The sequence below is a fragment of the Grampus griseus genome (genome assembly GCF_964374135.1).
Source record: "Grampus griseus genome assembly, chromosome: 2".
NCBI classification, from domain to species: Eukaryota; Metazoa; Chordata; class Mammalia; order Artiodactyla; family Delphinidae; genus Grampus; species Grampus griseus.
The window spans coordinates 146,010,226-146,030,020 of NC_139018.1; the positions used below are offsets into that span (position 1 = coordinate 146,010,226).

At 42.8% G+C, this 19,795-nt stretch overlaps 1 protein-coding gene across 1 annotated transcript in view; it reads right to left on the bottom strand.

The window, feature by feature from the left end:
• ENTREP2 (endosomal transmembrane epsin interactor 2) overlaps positions 1 to 19,580 on the bottom strand; it is a gene marked incomplete at both ends in the record, with an annotated part of 360,480 nt that extends 340,900 nt beyond the window's left edge. Inside the window, one exon of the mRNA XM_082648142.1 lies at positions 19,362 to 19,580. Coding sequence (XP_082504268.1) covers positions 19,362 to 19,580 — 219 coding nt within the window. The remainder of the gene's footprint in view (positions 1 to 19,361) is intronic.
• Positions 19,581 to 19,795: the final 215 nt, after the last annotated feature.

A 19,795-nucleotide genomic window follows, 5' to 3' on the forward strand; every position in this document is an offset into this window, starting at 1 on the left:
AAGTAAAAAGTAGTGGCATGGCAAATAGGAGAGAAAAGTTAAGATGCCCAGAAGATCAACCCAGGAGGTCAAACAGCCAACAAACAGAAGTTCCGAGAAAATAGAAATAAGGAAATAATCAAAGAAAAATATTTCCAGTATCAAAGGGACACACTGAGTGCCTAAGTCCCTTCACGAAATACTGTGAAATAATCAGGACACCAAGAATCAAGAGTAGACCCTAGAAGCTTCCAGAAAGGAAAAACAGGCTAGGTCACCAACGGAAGAAGATGAATCAACACAGGATCAGACCTCTCGTCAGTGACATCTGATATAAAGACAATGGCGCACCTGCCACCAAAGAAGTAACAACAGGGGACTTCCCTGGCGGTCCAGTGGTTAAGACTTCGCCTTCCAATGCAGAGGGTGCAGGTTCAATCCCTGGTCAGGGAGCTAAGAGCCCACATGCCTCCCAGCCAAAAAACCAAAACATAAAACAGAAGCAACATTGTAACAAATTCAATAAAGACTCTAAAAATGGTCCACATCCAAAAAAAAAATCTTATTAAAAAAAAGTAACAACAGAAAGGTTGAAAATATTTAACTCCAAGGAATGGGGAAGGCGGGAGCTAAGGGTTCGATTTAGCACTTCGATTTGCACCATTCCATGCTGTTTTAATTTCCATGAAATTAAGTCAATAATACTTTTATCATCATCATCACAATCACCATCAAAAAACAGAGAGAGATACATTGCCTGCTTTCACCAGAATATGTGATATCACGGCTCTTTCTCTTAAACTCTGATTTTATGCGTCTCACCTGAGAGGCACACCATCTGGACCACAGGTGTAATTCTTGAAGTCAACGGGCAGGTGCCTTGCTCAGGGGCTTTCTGGCTTTTTGTTTCATTTTCTTTTGGTTTTTGTTATTCTTTATACAGACAAAAGATAAAGCATCATATATATATACACACACATACATATATATGTATTATATTTACACATTCTCTTTTTTCGAAGAGAAAGTCAATCTTCAGAAGCTATTTACCACTAGTTATGACAGACTCCAGCTCTCTTAATCCACTCACACCTCTTGGGTGTTACTTCCTCATCTTGAAAAGGGTCAGCTCTGAGCCTCACAAGCTGCCTCGGCACCAAAAGGCAATGACAAGCATGGAGAGAGGCCCCGGGGACACCAACGCTGAATTTAATGAATTGGCAGGTGAAAAGCAGATGCTTTGACTTTTTCTGAGACTGGGTCAAACATTAGTTTCTACAAAGGCAGCGTCCCTTAGTGAACAGTTGTAAAGAGCTCTGGGGGGTATAATTGAAAAAAAAAGATGTATTCTTTTTAAATCACAAGATTCTGATGAGTATATGCTCTTTATTATACGTATTATACTTAATATACATATATAGTATATGCTGCTTATTAACATGTTAAACAGGGACCATTCTCAGAGTCCTTTCAAATTCTGAGGGTTCCAAAAATGTATTTCAAAATCGCTATTTGTATCACTATCAAAGCCATTAGCTACAATTTCTCATTATAGATGAGAAACAATACCCATCATTACGTCGCATCAATGTTTTTCAAAGAAAAATTTGCTTTTTCGTGAAGTCCTAAATTCTCTATACTTTTTCTGTAAAAGGATGAGCTGAAATGTTAAGGGTTTATCTTTGAACAATTAAGTTGCTTGTCTCTGTGATAGATAATTACGTAATAGGCTCTGGTAGCTGCTGATGCAAAAGAAGTAGTTTGTTTCCATTTATCATGTACTTGACTGAAGGCATCCCCCTCCCCACAAAATGCCAGTATCCCCAATTCCTGTGGTCTCCACCTCACTGTACCGCACCCTTTAAGTGAAATAGGACACTTTCATCGTCACTTGGATGCAAAGGAGGTAAGAGCAGGCCATAACGATCAACTGAAGCTATCAAGGTTAGATGGGTAAACTCCCTAAATGCAGAAACAGAATCAGGCAGGCCTGAGCCTGGGCATGTCTCAGACAGTGGGCCCGGAAATCTCACCTTCCCTAGGAATTGTACCTCGTCGCTGGAAAGGAAGGTCTCAGGGCTGAACTTGGTCAGCACACAGGCAGGCGTGCCTCCAGAAAAGAGAACAGGGGCCATTACACGTATGGCCCCTGTGGGGAAGGTAAAAGTTGTTCTCCCAGGACCAGAGGGTCCTCACTTCATCAGGCAAACTTCTCAGCAGAGGGTGTGGTCCTGCAGGCTGGAAGGCAGCCCTGTCACAGCCGCCTCTGCATCTTCCCTGCGGCCCACCATCTCTCCTTCCATCACTGTCACCCCAATGCCAGCTCTGCAAGAGCAAAGTGCTCGCATGTGGTTTGAACTCATCAACAAATATGGAAATAATACAGAGTCGTCTTAAGAACCCATCACCAGCTTTATTATATTTTTCTGACTCTGCAATAAGACCCTAGGATACACTACTTTTTGAACTTTTCAAGATTCAAATTCAAACTTATCCAATAAAAGACTGAAACCTGAAGCAAAAAAAAGTTCTCCCTCACATACTCAAATTATGTAGACTATATAATGTTCAAAGTCTGGTTTCTTTTGAACTCATCTTTCAGAATGAATCAGGGACACAGAAAAGTTCCAAAGGTTTCATCCTGTGGGGTTTGCAGGATAGGAGGCGAGGGGGTGGCCAAACTAAGGGATGAGAAATTACAAAGAAACCATTTGGCTTGAAGGAGAAGGCTAGCAATGATATCTATCATTCAATTGGGTGTGCTAACAGAAAATTCAGATTTCAATCGATTGTCAAAGATGAAAATGTAACTATTAGGAGAATGGAGACGCACAGGAGAAAGGGTCTGGGGAATGGAATAAAAATCAAAATGGGCAGAAGATCTAAATATTTCTTCAAAGAAGACATACAGATGGCCAAAAAGCACATGAAAAGATGCTCAACATCACTAATTATTAGAGAAATAAAAATCAAAACCACAATGGGGTACCACCTCACACTGCTCAGAATGGCCATCATTAAAAAGTCTACAAATAACAAATGCTGGAGAGGGTGTGGAGAAAAGGGAACCCTCTTGCACTGTTGGTGGGAATGTAAACTGCTACAGCCACTACGGAGAACAGTATGGAGGTTTCTTAAAAAACTAAAAATAGAATTACCATATGATCCAGCAATCCCACTCCTGCACATATACCTGGAGAAAACCATAATTCGAAAAGATACATGCACCCCAATGGTCATTGCAGCACTATTTACAGTAGCTAGGACACGGAAGCAACCTATATGTCCATCACCAGAGGAAAGGATAAAGAAGATGTGGTACATATATACAATGGAATATCACTCAGCCATAAAAAAGAATAAAATAATGCCATTTGCAGCAACATGGATGGACCTAGAGATTATCATACTAAGTGAAGTGAGTCAGACACATAAAGGCAAATATACAATATTGCTTATATGTGGAATCTAAAAAAAGGGTACAAATGAACTTATTTACAAAACAGAAGCAAAGCCACGGATGTAGAAAACAAACTTATGGTTACCAGGGGATAAGGAGGGGAAGGATAAATTAGGAGATTGGGATTGACATATACGCACTACTATATATAAAACAGGTAATAAGAACCTGCTGTATAGCACAGGGAACTCTACTCACTACACTGTAATGGCCTATATGGGAAAAGAATCTAAAAAAAAAAAGAGTGCATATATGTATATGTATAACTGATGCACTTTGCTGTATACCTGAAACTAACACATCATTGTAAATCAACTATACTCCAATAAAAAAATTTTTTAAAAAGCAGCTTGAAAAGAGATATGTGTACACCCATGTTCATAGCAGCATTATCCACAGTAAGCCAAAAGGTGGAAGCAACCGAAGCGTCCATCAACAGAAGAATGGAAAAACAAAATATGGTCTATCCATACAACAGAATATTATTCAGCCTTCAAAAGGAAGAAAATCCTGATGTGTGCTATCACATGGATGAATCTTGAACATATTATGCAAAGTGAAATAAGCCAATCACAAAGGAAATACAACTGTATGATTCCATTACACGAGTTGCCTGAAATAGCCGAATTCACACAGACAGGAAGTAGAAAGGTGGCTGCCAGGGGCTGGAGGTGGGGAAATGAGGAGTCATTGTTTAATGGGGACTGAGGTTCAGTTTTACAAAAGTTCTGGAGAGGCTGGTGGTGACGGTTGCACAATCGTATCAATGTTCTTAATGCCACAGACCTGTATGCTTAAAATGGTTAAAATCATAAATTTTATGTTATGTGTATTTTACCACAATTTTAAAAATACATATTTTTTTAAAAAATTAATTTTATCAATCCAGCAAAAAGAAAACAGAAAACAGTAAAGTATAATAATAAAGTCAAAAGGAATGACTAAATCTATCACACATCTTAATAAATGGGAATGGCCTAAATTCCCTGAGCTGTCTAACTTAGAACAAATCTTTCCTATGCTAGTCCGCAGAAAAATACGGAGAGCTCACCAATTTATGTTACAAAACCAGCACAACATAACAAGGTTTAATAAAGATAGTGTATGCTTGTGTACATGTGTGAACGCACAAACTCCAGACCAATTTTGTATGTGGCTATGGAAGCAAACATCTTAATATTACAGCACATGGATTCTAACAATATGTTAAAAGAATAAGTGATAAGGATGATTCCAGAAAGCCAAGGATAATTCAACATTAGGAAATCAATCAACATCCTTCAGTACGTCAATTACTGAAAGAGAAAAACCAAGGGATTACATAAATAGATGACACCTGAAAATTTCAGCAGTCATTCCTTGTAAGAATTCTAAACAGGAAACTACGTAAGTTTGACTTTTAAATTCCTAATTTGAATACTGGACTAGAGAGCAGGTGAGGGAAATATTTATAAAGAACATTCTGGGGACAACTGGCAAAATTTGAATATGGACTGTGGATAGTGTTGTATCGATGTTAATTTCCTCACTTTTACGGTGGCTTCACGTTTATGTAATGCCTATTTAGGAAATATACACTGGAGTATTTAGGGGCAAAGGGGCATGCAACGTACTCTCCAGTGATTCAGAAAATATATGTAGATGGAGGTATCAATCAGTCGACCAATTGATTGTTCAGGGGGTTTGGGGGTCTGGAAATGACAAAATGAAAGGGGCAAAATGTTAATAATTGGTGAATCTGGGTTAAGGATATATGGCATTCTTTGTACTTTTTTGCAACTTTTCTCCAAGTTTGAAATTACAGCAAAATTTAAGTCATCAAAATTACCTACCTAATAAGAAATAAAAGCAATGAAACTAAAGCTTTTCCCAGTAAATTCAAGAGCAAGACATGAATGCTTCCTTTCACAGTACCATTAAAACTGAAGATTCCGATTAATGCAATAAGGACAGGAGTACGCAGCATATGACAAATATTGAGATATGAAAACACTGAATATAAAGAAACAATTATTTATAGATGATATGGATGTAGAAATGGAAAGCACAAGACATTTACTTTAAAAAGTAGAATAAATAATTTCAAAATAAGAGAGAAAAGTCAACAGTTTCTCTGTATAGGAGCAGTAAGTCCTGGAGAAGGGGAAACTTCAAAGACAACACAAACAAACACCACAAAAGCTTGGAGCACATCTGACAAGAAAGGTACAGCAGCCATAGGACAGAGGGTTAGAACACTGCACCTGCTCAAATATTTAACATTCATATTAAAAACGTTAATCACTGAAGCAAACTACAAAGATCCAACATTACATTGTATCACGAATAAGCAAGAATATATGAATCCTACCTTGCCTGGTACCAAGAGTGAGGCCTCAGACATAGAGAACAGACCTGTGGTTGCCAACGGGGAGGGGGATAGGGGAGGGAAGGATTGGGAGTTTGGGGTTAGCAGATGCAAACTACTATACATAGGATGGATAAACAACAAGGTCCTACTGGATATATAGCACAGGGAACTATATTCAATATTCTGTAAGAAACCAAAATGAAAAAGAATGTGTATATGTGTAAAACTGAATCACTTTGCTGTACAGCAGAAATTAACACAACACTCTAAGTCAGCTACACTTCAATTTAAAAAGAGAGAGAGGGAGAGAGAGAGGCCTGCTTTCTTTTTATTTGAATTTGCCCGGTATATCTTTTCCAGTCCTTTTATTTTTGGCCTTTCTAAATCTCTTCATTTTAACTCTATCTCCAGATGTTGCTTTGTTAAGTCAACCTGAAAAACTTTTTAAACTCGGTGAATTAAGCCCATTTATATAATGTTAGTACAGTCTGTATGTGTGGCATCAGCTTTGCAGATTTTTAGCCTTATATTTATAACACTGACGCACAAACTCAGTCTTTTTGTCCGTGGGCTGCAGTCTACTTGCTTCTCTCTCTGTGTTTCTGTAGGTACGTAGGAAGGATTTGGTTCTAGTTGCTCCTTTTATATTACTACCTTATATAACTCCCTTAGCACCCTCCACTTTTGGATATTATTACCTCCCTCCTATGAGCAATAATGTAATTAGCTAGTAATTGCTTCTTCATCTCCCCCGCCCCCCCGTCTCCCCACCCCCACCCCCACCACCTGCTCTTCCTAAAGCATCCATTTTAGTCACCAGTATTCAATCTGCTGTTAATCTGTATGGTCTTCAATAAACTTAACCTTCCACTTCTTGCTTTGTCAGTTTCCAGAGACATTTTTCCATCCTAGCTCACCCCAATGTGCCAATTAAGGAGCTGATTCTACTTCTCCCTCATCTCCTTCCATTTATTTTTCTAGCTGTACGGTTCCACATAACCCAAACGTCTAATGCTATGTATTACTCTGCCTCCCTTATTGCTATCTTTGAGTTTTAATTCTACAGTGAAACCTAGTCATTGTTCATCACTAGACCTTATGAAAAGCTTCACCATCATTGAACAGTTTTCTGAAGCTCACTCTCTAGTAAACAACTATGAAAGGGCTCACTAGGGGGAACAGTCCCAGAGTTCTTGCAAATTCATAACCTTCTCTCTGTTTCTGCTTTGTAAATAAGTTCATTTGTATCATTTTTTTTGATTCCTAGAAGTGATATCATGATATGTCTTTCTCTGACTTCACTTAAAGAATCTGAAAAAGAATGGATACATATATAACTGAATCACTTTGTTGTACATCTGAAACTCACACAACATTGTAAATCAACTCTACTCCAATACAAAATAAAAAATTGAATTTAATGAAACAAAACTCTATGTCTCTGGCCTTTATATTTAAAGGACAATTCTCTGAAGACAGGATGCTTGGCTCACAAAGGAAGCAGATTAAAAGCACTGAGGTTTTATCCCAGGTGGAAGAAGCACACACCAACCTGTGTCTCCCACTGATTGCAGCCGTGGACCTGATGGGATGCAGAGAATAGACCACTGGGAAACTCAGAGCAAAACAGCAGGCAGATGGGTGGAGAGCGCTGGAACTCCAGTTACTACCACAGTGGCAGAGGGTTGTCATTGCTCCCTCTTGAGCATGCATACCCCAGCCAAAATGCAACACAGCCCAAAACCCACAATTGAGCATGCGGGCAGACAGACAGGGCCCGGGAGAAGCCCCCGAGCTCTGGCTCAAGGATTTGGAAATCGGCTCCCTAGTGCCCAAAGAGAGTGAGCAAATCCCCAGTGTTTTTGCTTCTGGGTTTCTCTCTCTTCTCTCTGCAGCACTCTCACACCCCAGCACCCAAGCAACACCACAGCAGAAACAGGAGCTGGCAACGCACAGAAGACCCTTCCCCTTTGCCTGCTCCAGAGGAGGGGCTTGGTCCCAAGAGGGCGGGACAGAGCCTTGCTGCTGGTTCTCTCGCTTTGTCCCCCCACTGCACGGCCCCTAAGCAAGACAAGGTAAAGCCCTAGCATTCTTTTGTTTATTTTTATTTTTATTTCCATTATTCTAGGATGTGGGTCAAAAAATATCTTGCTGTGATTTACGTCAAAGAGTGTTCTTCCTATGTTTTCCTCTAAGTTTTATAGTGTCCGGTCTTACAAAAGGGACCTAATGAAACTTAAAAGCTTTTGCACAGCAAAGAAAACCATAAACAAGACAAAAATACAACCCTCAGAATGGGAGAAAATTTTTGCAAATGAAGCAACAGACAAAGGGTTAATCTCCAAAATATAAAAACAGCTCATGCAGCTCAATAACAAAAAAACAAACAACCCAATCAAAAAATGGAAGACCGAAACAGACATTTCTCCAAAGAAGACATACAGATGGCCAAGAGGCACATGAAGAGATGCTCAACATCACTAATAATTAGAGAAATGCAAACCAAAACTACAATGAGGTATCACCTCACACCAGTCAGAATGGCAATCATCAAAAAATCTATAAACAATAAATGCTGGAGAGGGTGTGGAGAAAAGGGAACCCTCTTGCACTGTTGGTGGGAATGTAAACTGACACAGCCACTGTGGAGAACAGTATGGAAGTTCCTTAAAAAACTAAAAATAGAACTACCATATGACCCAGCAATCCCACTCCTGAGCATATACCCAGAGAAAACCATTAATCAAAAAGACACATGCACCCCAATGTTCATTGCAGCACTGTTTACAACAGCCAGGATATGGAAGCACCTAAATGCCCATCGACAGACGAATGGATAAAGAAGATGTGGTCCATATATACAATGGAATATTACTCAGCCATAAAAAGGAACGAAATTGGGTCATTTGTAGAGATGCGGATGGACCTAGAGACTGTCAAACAGAGTGAAGTAAGTCAGAAAGAGAAAAACAAATATCGTGTATTAACGCATCTATGTGGAATCCAGAAAAATCATACAGGTGAACCCGTTTGCAAGGCAGAAAGAGACACAGATGTAGAGAACAAATGTATGGACACCAAGGGGGGAAAGGAGGGGGTGGGATGAATTGGGAGATTGGGATTGACATATATAGATAACTAATGAGAAGCTGCTGTATAGCACAGGGAACTCCACTTCGCTGCACGGCAGGAGCTAACACAACATTGTAAAACAACTATACCCCAATAAAAAAAAAAAGTCACGCATTACTCCTAAAAAAAATCTTTTTAAATAAACTTAATATTTACTTGGAAAAAAAAAAAAAAACAAGCCCTAGCATTCTTGGAGGACTGGATAAGAGAAGCCCCAGGGAAACAGAAAACATCAGGAAGATCACAGAGGGAGGAACTGCGGGAGGTGATCCCTGAAATTTGTTTATGAACTACTGGGCTCATCCCTGAGGTGAAGACACGACCCTAAACAGAATCCTTTCTTGTTTTTTTAATTTTTATTGGAGTAGAGTTGATTTACAGTGTTGTGTTAGTTTCAGGTGTACCGCAAAGTGAATCAGTTATACATAGACATATATCCACTCTTTTCTAGATTCTTTTCCCACATAGGCCATTACAGAATATTGAGTAGAGTTCCCTGTGCTATACAGAACTACAGGATAGATCACCATCCCAGAACCAGACTGGCCACTGGGCGTTGTATGTGCAGGACAGGCTGAAAAATACTACAAAGACTTTGAAAACTGGACTGACATCAGAATGAAAATCCACAGAAGGCTGGGCTCCACATGGTGTAAATCGGAGAGAATGGATAGCCTGTTAACACAAAGATAGCAACATTCTTTTTTAAAAAATTTTATTGAAATATAGTTGATTTGCAATGTTGTGTTAATTTCTACTGTACAGCAAAGTGATTCAGTTATACATATATAAATACATATTCGTTTTCAGATTCTTTTCCATTATGGTTTATCACAGGATATTGAATACAGTTCCCTGTGCTATACAGTATGACCTTGTTGTTTATCTATTCTATATATAATAGCTTGCATCTGCTAATCCCAAACTCCCACTCCATCCCTCCCCCGCCCCCTCTCCCTTGGCAACCACAAGTCTGTCCTCTATGTCTGTGAGTCTATTTCATAGATAAGTTCATTTGTGTCATAAAAAATAGCAACATTCTTAATTGCATTTAAAACAATGTACAGAGACTCACAACATAATATTCAAAATGTCCAGGATATAATCCAAAGTTACTCAGCCTACAAAGAATTAGGACTGTCAACTCCCAGGGGAAAACACAATCATTGATAGATCTTGGAATGATCAAAGACTTTAAAGCAGTGAAGATAAAAATGTTCCAGTAAGTAAGAGCGAACGTTTTGGGAATGAATGAAAAGCTACAAAAACTAAAATGAAAAAAAAACGAGTTGATATGAAAGGAAACCCATGGAAAGTTTTAAAACTGAAAAACAGAATAACCAAAGTAAAAATTTCACTGGGTGAGTTTAATAGCAGAATGGAGATGAAAGGAGAAAAAGTCAGTCAACTCACATGGGAACAACAATTTAAATTACCATGGACTGCTCATCAGAGAATACGGAAGACAGAAGGAATTGAAAGAACATCTTGCATCTCCATTCTGCTTTTCATTCATTTCCAAGAACGCATAACCCAAGAGTGGCCATGAGGATAAACCGGATGGACCCAGGTTCAGGGTCATCCTATAGAATAATAAGGCTTATACTCTTTAAGACCATGGAAAACACAAAACACAAAGGAAGACTGAAGAGCGCGAAGAGAAATGAGACACATGCATATTCCTGGATAGGATCCTGGGCCAGAAAGGGGAAAGGAACACTATTTGGACAGTTGGTGAAATTGCAATGGAGTCTATGAATCGGGTGACAGTGTTCTTTCAATGTTGATTTCCTAGTCTGGAGGAGTTTGTGCTGGTAATACAGAACAGTATCCTCGAGTGGCGGTGATATACCCTGAAATTACTAGGGGTGATGGGGCATCACGTCTGCAGCCTGCTCCCAAAAAGGTCAAGAAAAAAACTAATGATAATGGATTTTTTTCCCCCACTGAGGAAGAGAGACAGGGTACACAAGTGCAAGCCATGGGGCAAATACAGTAAAATGGTTACAATCAGGGAACTTAACTGAAGGGATACAGCACAGGAGTTCTCAGTTCTGTTCTAAAACTTTTCTACAAGTTGGAAATTTCAACTTTTTCCCCCCAAAATTTACTTTTTAAAATATTGCTTTGGGCTTCCCTGGTGGCGCAGTGGTTGAGAATCTGCCTGCTAATGCAGGGGACACGGGTTCAAGCCCTGGTCTGGGAGGATCCCACATGCCGCGGAGCAACTAGGCCCATGAGCCACAACTACTGAGCCTGTGCGTCTGGAGCCTGTGCTCCACAACAAGAGAGGCCGCGATAGTGAGAGGCCCGCGCACCGCGATGAAGAGTGGCCCCCGCTTGCCACAACTAGAGAAAGCCCTAGCACAGAAACGAAGACCCAACACAGCAAAAATAAATTAATTAATTAATAAACTCCTACCCCCAACATCTTAAAAAAATAATAATAAAATATTGCTTCACCTTTTCTAGCAAAGAATTTATTTGGCTATGAGAATTCCAATGCACAATACAAATGACTAGGACTTTTTATCTGGATGCCCAAAGGATTTTTTCCTTATCTTTAACATTCATTATTTTACAGGGATATATCTCAATGTTGATTATTCTGCACTGATTTCCCGCCCCCCCCCACACAGTTACATGGTAGACACTTTCAGGTCTTCTTTTATTTTTAGGAGACTTTTCTTGCATTATAGTTCTAAATATTTATTTTATTCCATTGCTTTATTCTTCTGTCTTAGACACTCTAATTGTATATATACATATATCAGATCTCTTTTGCCTGTCTCCTATACTTTCTAATTCACTCTATCCCTTTCTTTATTGGCTATTGTTTTCATTTTTCTCCTTTTCATCCTGTATTTTTACTCCTGTGCTGTCTATGGAAACCATTTGTTCTTGTGTTCCTTCTGGACACAATTTAGCCTTCCTTCCTAAAATTCATTTTTTCCTAATTCTTTCCTGACATCAATCTGTTCTCATTTCATAATTTTCTGTTACCTAGCCATATCCTTTGTCGTTTCTAAATTTCTGCTGGATGTTACTCTTTCAAATTGTTTTTTCTTTTAGCTTATCTTGAAATATTAGTTTATGATTTTTCTGGTGTGCTCTCATTTTCTGTAGCACCATTATGTTCATTTTCATCATTTTCCTTTGAATCAATTTTGCATAAAGTTACCTAATGTTCCATTTTTTGTTCCCCATGTATGAATGAGGTGGATTTTCCCGATGTGAGAAGAGAAAGCTCCTAAAGAAGGGAGGATGGGCTAGGACAGCTTTCCCAGCCGGGCTCTATGGATCTGTAAAGAACTCAAGTGTGAGATCTCTATGTATCCACTTATTTGTTTCTCAGAGTTAAATCCAGAACCCTCATAAAGCTCACTCCCACCCTGGCCCTTTGCTCCAGCTCTAGACCCCCGAAGTCCTTAATTTCCAAGACCACACTCTCTGCTCGGGGTCTTCTCTTTTGCTGCTGGAGCAGTTTCTGAGATCTCTTTCCCCCGACCTGCACCGTCTGAACCTCCCCTGCCTTGCCGTCTGTGTACCCGTCCTGCTCAGTTTGGTTTATGTTTCCAGTCATTCAGCTCAGGGTAGGGCTCTGACCTTCTAGGAGAAAAGACTCACTGTGCATTTGTCGGATGCTCCCAGGCTTGTGCTCCATGTCCCTGCACGGCTACTGTTCTCACCCACAACCAGAAGCCCCAGAGCACCTCTCCGGCGCCCACCCACTTTGCCGCTTGAGTAACTCGTGGTGATTTTGGTTCCCACAGCCTGTCAACAGCTCCTGTTCACTGCCCACCACCCACGCCCCGCCTCCCCTGCTGTTCATCTGCAGCTCCGGCTGCTGCTGGTAGACTGGCTACACCGTCTATGTCCTGACCTGTGGGCGTCTCCCATCTTTCATCAACCTGTCCTTGCTCAGCTTTTTCTAGGATGATCTTAGAAACTGGTTTACTTTTCAAAAGCAGTTTAGGGGAGACTGAAAAATCTGTCCCCATGAACGCATCCCCATAAAAGATTTTTCTGAAAGGTATAAAGACAAAGGACAAAGAAATGAAGATGCAAACCATGTTCCTGAATTGGAAGTTTTCATATGATAAAACTGTCAGTACTTCCAAAATTGATCCATCAATGTAATGCAATTGCAATCCAAATCCTAAGAGGGTTGGGCTTCCCTGGTGGCGCAGTGGTTAAGAAGCCGCCTGCTAATGCAGGGGACACGGGTTCAAGCCCTGGTCCGGGAAGATCCCACATGCCGCGGAGCAACTAAGCCCGTGTGCCACAACTACTAAGCCTGTTCTCTAGAGCCCGCAAGCCACAACTACTGAGCCCACGCACCACAACTACTGAGCCTGCGCTCTAGAGCCCACAAGCCACAACTACTGAGCCTGCGCTGTAGAGCCCGCGCGCCAAAACTACTGAGCCCACGCTCCTAGAGCCTGTGCTCCGCAACAAGAGAAGCCACTGTAATAAGAAGCCCGTGCACCCCGCTTGCCACAACTAGAGAAAGCCCGTGCACAACAACGGAGACCCAATGCAGCCAAAAAATAAAATAAATTTTAAAAAAAATCCTAAGAGGGTATTACTGGAAACTACTAATTTATGAGTAATAAACACAGATATTTTAAAGTTAATACAGAAGAAGAGCCAAGGCACTTTTGAAAAAGAAAACAGTATGGAGGGACCTGCCTGACCAAACAGCAAAACTCACCAGGATGTTGCCTTAATCAGAAGTATGCGGTATTGACCCTAAAACAATGAAGAGAGTAAAGTTGTCACGGGATGTGACGTACAGTATGGCGACTATAGTTAACAACAATCCTGTACTGCATGTTTCGAAGCTGCTAAGAGACTAAATCCTAAAAGTTCTCATCCCAAGAAAAAAGAATTTTGTCAACTACGATATATATGGTGATGAATATGTAAGTAGACTTATTGCATAAGTAGACTTATTGTGATCATTTTGCAATACATACAAGTATCGGATCATTATGTTGTGCACTTGAAACTAGTATAATATTCTGTGTCAATTACATCTCAATGAAAAAAAATAAAAGAGTAAAACTGAATAGAATCCAAAACATAAGCATAGGTACATAGGAACTTTGCAAGCAAATAAAGTTAGGCCCTTTTTTCATACCATATGCAAAACAAATTCTGGATGATGTAAAATTTGAATGCAAAAAATAAAATAAAAACATTAGAAGGAAATGTAAAGGAATGTTTGTGTGACCTCTGTAATGACAACCATCTTAACTAAGAAAACAGCCCTCACACTGCAGAAGAGAAAACTAACAGATTTGACTACATAAAAAGTTTTAAAATTTTATATACGGTAAAAGACACCAAAAATTAAGGCACATGAGAAATGAAAAACTGCAAGAAAACATTTGCAACACATGAGAGAAAGAACCATGGAAAGTCAGATCAAGTGAAAACAATGAAATATGTTTTTCTTCATCAGAGGAATAAAATGTTAAGGAATGCTAACAGCCTCGGCTGGTAAGAGGGTGGCAAAAGGGCACCCTGGTGTCATGCTTCTCTGGGCAGGGATGACTGCAACCTTTTGTGGAATTAATCTGGCAATATCTAATGAAATTCCAAATTTGAATACCCTCCGACAAGCCATTCCACTTTGGGGAATTTATGCTCAGAAAACAAGCACTGGTCTCTAAGGCTAGATAAGCAGCATTGTTTATAGAGACACAGAACTGACACAGAGTATTCTCAGCAGGAAAAGAACTGAATAAATTATAAAAATTCATACTATGGACCCTTATGCAGTCATTAAAAATAATGGGAATAATAAGAATAATAAATTATGGCTGGGAATATTTATTATACACGAAATAAAAGAAACAAAAGAAGCCACGGAGTAAGGTGTGTAGTATGACCTCTTGTAAAGATTATTTAAAAGAAAACAAACATATTCCACACATATACATAAATCCTAATATTTTTGTGATTATAAAGGAAAGTATGGAAAGGTCACATGAAACAACACCATCAATGCAGGTTACCTGTGGGTACAGAATTGGGAAGGAAGAAGGCACTGTCGCCATTTTCTTTATACCCTTCTGTGTTTTCAGTTATTGCAACAAGCATCTGTTGCTTTTGGAGTATAGTGTTGCTTTTAAAGGAAAAAAAATACATACACACACGTGCATAAACAGTCAGCTCCTAAGGGCTATGTCTGGCTATGTCTTTATCAACACGGGTAACTGGCAATGTGGATAATTCACAGGGTACTTATTTGTCGCTGATGTCCTGGGCATGAAGAGAACCTCAAAGAAAAAGAATGAGGCTGGTCTATCAAAGGATACCTACTCAAGACCTCCACTAGTGCCAGAGGCAGCACTGCAGATTTCCTTCCCCTCCCCTTTAATTCCATTTTTAATATGTTTTATTACATATACTAACCTGTTTAGTCTATTCTATGATATAAGGTTCACTTTTTTAAAAAAAAACTGAATTCGATGATCATTTAAAAAAACACACACAGCCCTGGTAGTCTTCTAAACTGTTCATATAGATCATCATCTCTCAAAACGGGCCAAGCATTTATCCCCTGGGGAAGTCAGCCCACCCCTAATTTCCAACTGGATGGCAGGGGCCCAGAACAGGACCACCATTTGCAGGTGGTTCTCAAGTCACTGAAACAGCAGCTGCTCCCTGTCCAGACCTGCCGCCCCTTCCCGTTTCCAACCTTGCCAAGGACCCCCCAGCCTTGTCCCCGATCCTCAGACTTCCTCAATTTCCCTAATTTCATGCCTCCCCAAAGTGCTCTTGAATCATCACCTTTCTACACATATTTTGTGCTTTTCCTAAGAAACAGGTGTGTCCTCCCTGTGGAGGCTCTACCTTTGACCCTTTACACCTGCTCTATTCCACCACCCCACCACCCCCATCAGCCTCTGCCTGGGGGGCAATTAAGTCTAATGGCTAGGACTGTGGCCTCACAAGTCAGAGCAACTAAGTGCAAACCTGCGTCTTTATTGCTGTCCTGCTCCTAGGTTCATCAGAACCATTTTTTTTTAGATTCCATATATATGTGTTAGCATACAGTATTTGTTTTTCTCTTTCCAACTTACTTCACTCTGTATGACAGACTCTAGGTCCATCCACCTCAGGGAGATCAGCTCGGTGCTTTTTAACCCCCAGAGGGGTGGGACAGGGAGGGTGGGAGGGAGGCGCAAGAGGGAGGGGATATGGGGATATATGTATACAGACAGCTGATTCACTTTGTTGTACAGCACAAACTAACACAACATTGTAAAGCAATTATACTGGAAAAAAGATGTTAAAAAAAAAAAAAGTGCAAACCTGACATTGGCCAGGTGTGACCTTGGGCAGGCATGAAGGTTAATTTTATGTATCCACTTGACTAGACGAAGGGGTGCCCAGATAGACAGGAAAACATCATTTGGGGGTGTGTCTGAGAGGGTGTCTCTAGAAGAGATTAGCACTGAAATCAGCAGACTGAGTAAAGAAGGTCACCTTTATCCACGCAGATGGGCCTCATCCAAGCCAGTGAGGGCCTGAGTAGGACAAAAAGGCGGAACAAGGGCAGATTCACTCTCTCTGAGCTGGGACGTCCATCTGCTCCTGCCCTCGGCCATCAGCACCCCGGGTCCTCAGGCTTTGGGGCCAGGCTGGGAATTACACCACGGGCCCTCCAGTTCCTGGGCCTTTGGACTTGGACTGAATTATACCAGCAGCGTGCCTGGGTCTCCAGCTTGCTCACATGTATTTATTGATTCTCTTTTTCTGGAGAACCCTGACTAATACAGCAAGTTCCTTAATCCCTCTTCACCTCAGTGGACTCTGCAGAAGCTGCCAGGACATCTCAGGGCTTAGGCCTAGCCCTGGAGACAGCCTTAGTTCTGCTGCATCCCACTGGCTAAGGCCAGTCAGAGGTCCAGTCCAAGTTCAAGTGCAGGGAACTGTGCAAGAGCAGGGGCGCCAGGGGCCACAGACGAAATGTGCTATCACAGCATGAAAAACACTCAGCTTAACGCCTGGCACACGGTACGTGCTCAATAAATGCAAGCCATTTTCTTGGGTATTGTTTTTTCTTCAATAAAGGAAAATTATTTTTACAATGGTTCTTCACCATGGACACACCACAGAGAAGGCCTAGCAACCTAGAGAGTGCTAAAGAGCCCACACCTCTTATTTCAGGAAATGCAGAGGAAACACAGGGCAGCCCTAAACCACGCAGAACAGATTTTGGTGTAAAGCCGGCCATCTTAGTCACCATTCGTAAAAGAAAACTATCCTTGCAAAGTGGTTTCCAGGTCCAGGCAGGCAGGCACATCCATGGCAAGGGGCCAGTGTTAGCGCCGAAAGCCATGCCAACATGCAGACCTGTCCCAACATCACTGGAACCAACCACCATGTCTGCAAAGGGCAGAGGTCATATGTAAAAAATGGTATATACTGTTTGGAAAGAAGTGTAAAGGTGCATGTGGTAGATTCAGTTTCAAGAAAGAAAACTAGCAGATGAAACAGTGGGTGTAAAGAGGCGGGGAGCAGGACGTGGACGGAGAGCAGAATCTACAACCTCTAAAACGTAAGCAGAGAATGTTGTTCACTGTTGTCCCCGGAGCCTAGAGGCACGTCTGCACACAGCAGACACGTGTGGAATTATTCTGAATCGCAGGAAGTTAGGACTAATAGGTTATAGCTGTGGAAAGGAATAACCATGAATCACCCAAACTGAATCCATGGATTACATATTTATTTAACTCTTTAGACTAAAATGCAGTGAATGTACATTTTTCACATAAACAGCTTTTCTACCGTTTTTGACGAGTGTTTTCCCTTTTAAGTTTATTATTAAAAGGCAGCTCTTTTTCCATGCCCTTTGAAAGTGCCAAAGCCACATAGCTAGGACTAGGTGGAGAAGCAGAGGCCCAGGGAGAAGCCAGGAAGAGAAGCTCATTTACCAGTCTGCCACCTGTAGGCCGCTCCAGCAGACACAAACTCGCGCCCACTAGACAGACCACATGGAAACAATGCATACTAAATCATGCTAAAAACTGAGCTACAGAGGTAGGAAGACTATACAGGGGCCCGTTTTAATCATGATTTCTGAGTCTTGCTTCCAAACCCCTGTCTTTGATTAGAACACTGCGAGCTATGGCCTAATTAGCTATAGCTGATGTCCTAATCAGCTCTCAAAGACTCACCCCTGGTCTGAAATAAACTTTGAAAATTAATACCCCCATTAGGATGAACCACCATACCTGTATCGATCAGGGTGTCACAGAGTCAGTTCTGCTCAGATCTCATTTTACCAGCCGGGCATCGGACTTAGAGAACAAAGGCCATTACAAAAGAACAACAACAACAAAAAGCGAAGCTGGACAGAATTTTTAAATTTCAAAACTCAACAACAAATAGCAAACATTCGTTACAAAGGCTTGGTTTGGATTTCTGGAGATGGAACTTAAACACACTGGGTTTACAGTTTAAACCTATAAGATGTACTCCGGCACCAGAAACCAAATGTAGTTACAGATGTCAAGAGTTCGCAGAACAAGTGCCTCTCTTTATAAAGACTATCTGCTCTGCATCGATTATTACCGTTTCCATATGTCCGTTCTTTACTAATACAGGAAAATACAACTTCAATCAAAAAATACCCCCCAAAATTAACTCTTGGAGACAATCATTTCCTTTAATGGGATTTCCTGGTGGTTTTGCTCCTATGGAGGTTTGTCAGCCACTGGATTCTCTAATTTGGGGGTCAAAATCCTGAAAATCAGTCACCCTCGCGGCGACGAAGCTCACTGAACACGCCCCCCGACGCCGCCAGCATTCGCTCGCCCAGGCCCGCCGCCCGCTGAGCTCGCCGGCCCGTTCCCGCCAAACGCGGGACGCGCCAAGTCCTGGACGCCAAGCGGGTGGGCGGCCAAAGCGGGTCCGGCCGGTTCCCGCCGCCTCGACTGACCCGCGACCCGACGCGACGCGCCCTGCTCCCCAGTGCCCGGCCAGAGCCGCCGCGGAGGCCCCGCGCACGGAGCCGCGGCCCGGCACCAGGCTCGCACCCCTGCTCCCGCCTCGCTCAGGGCCGCCCAGCCCGCCCGGCGGGTCTCCGGCCCCCGGGAAGCCGGGGGCCCCAGGGCGCAGCCGCCCGCCTCGGAGCGCGCCCGCCGCCCACCCTCACCCGAAGGCCCCTCGGGTGGTCGCGGGCGCCTGGCTTCTGCTTCCTCGAAGAAAAGTTACTTCGGGACCAGCGCGATGGGAAAGGGAAAGCCACGCTCCCAGGGCGGCGAGCGGTGAGTCGGGTCCCCGGAGTTATCCTGCCCGAGTTTTGAACCGCACCCCGGGCTGCGGCAGCTCGCCCGGGCGCTTGAGCCCCGAACCTGGCGCCCGCGGGTTGGTGGGCTCGCCCCCCCCGTAGCCCCGTGCGCGCCCGACGCCGACACTCACCGAGAAGCCGGCCCAGAAGGGGCAGGAGTGGCGGACGCGGGCCGAGGTGGTGAGCGCCAGCGCAGCGAAGCTGACGGCCACGATGAGGCATCCGAGCGCCATCTGCGTGGCCCCGAGCGCCAGCACGATGCGAGAGCGGCCCGGGCACTCGCGCAGGCGGGACAGGCTGCGGGGCAGCGCGGCGGGGCGCGGCGCGCGGAGACCGCCGGCCGGAGGCATAGCGCCCGCACGCCTCTCCTGCTCCCGTCCGGCCCCGCGCGCCGCCCCTCCTCACCGAGGGTCCGAGGCAAGTTGCTTCAGCTGCGGGGTTGGCCTCCCCGCGAGCCGCGGGGGCTGCGACGGCAGCGCGCTGGGAGCGGGCCGGGCCGGGCGGGGAGCCGGGCACCCGCAGCCCCCGCCGGTGCCCGCGCCCATGCCGCCGCCGCCGCTCAGCA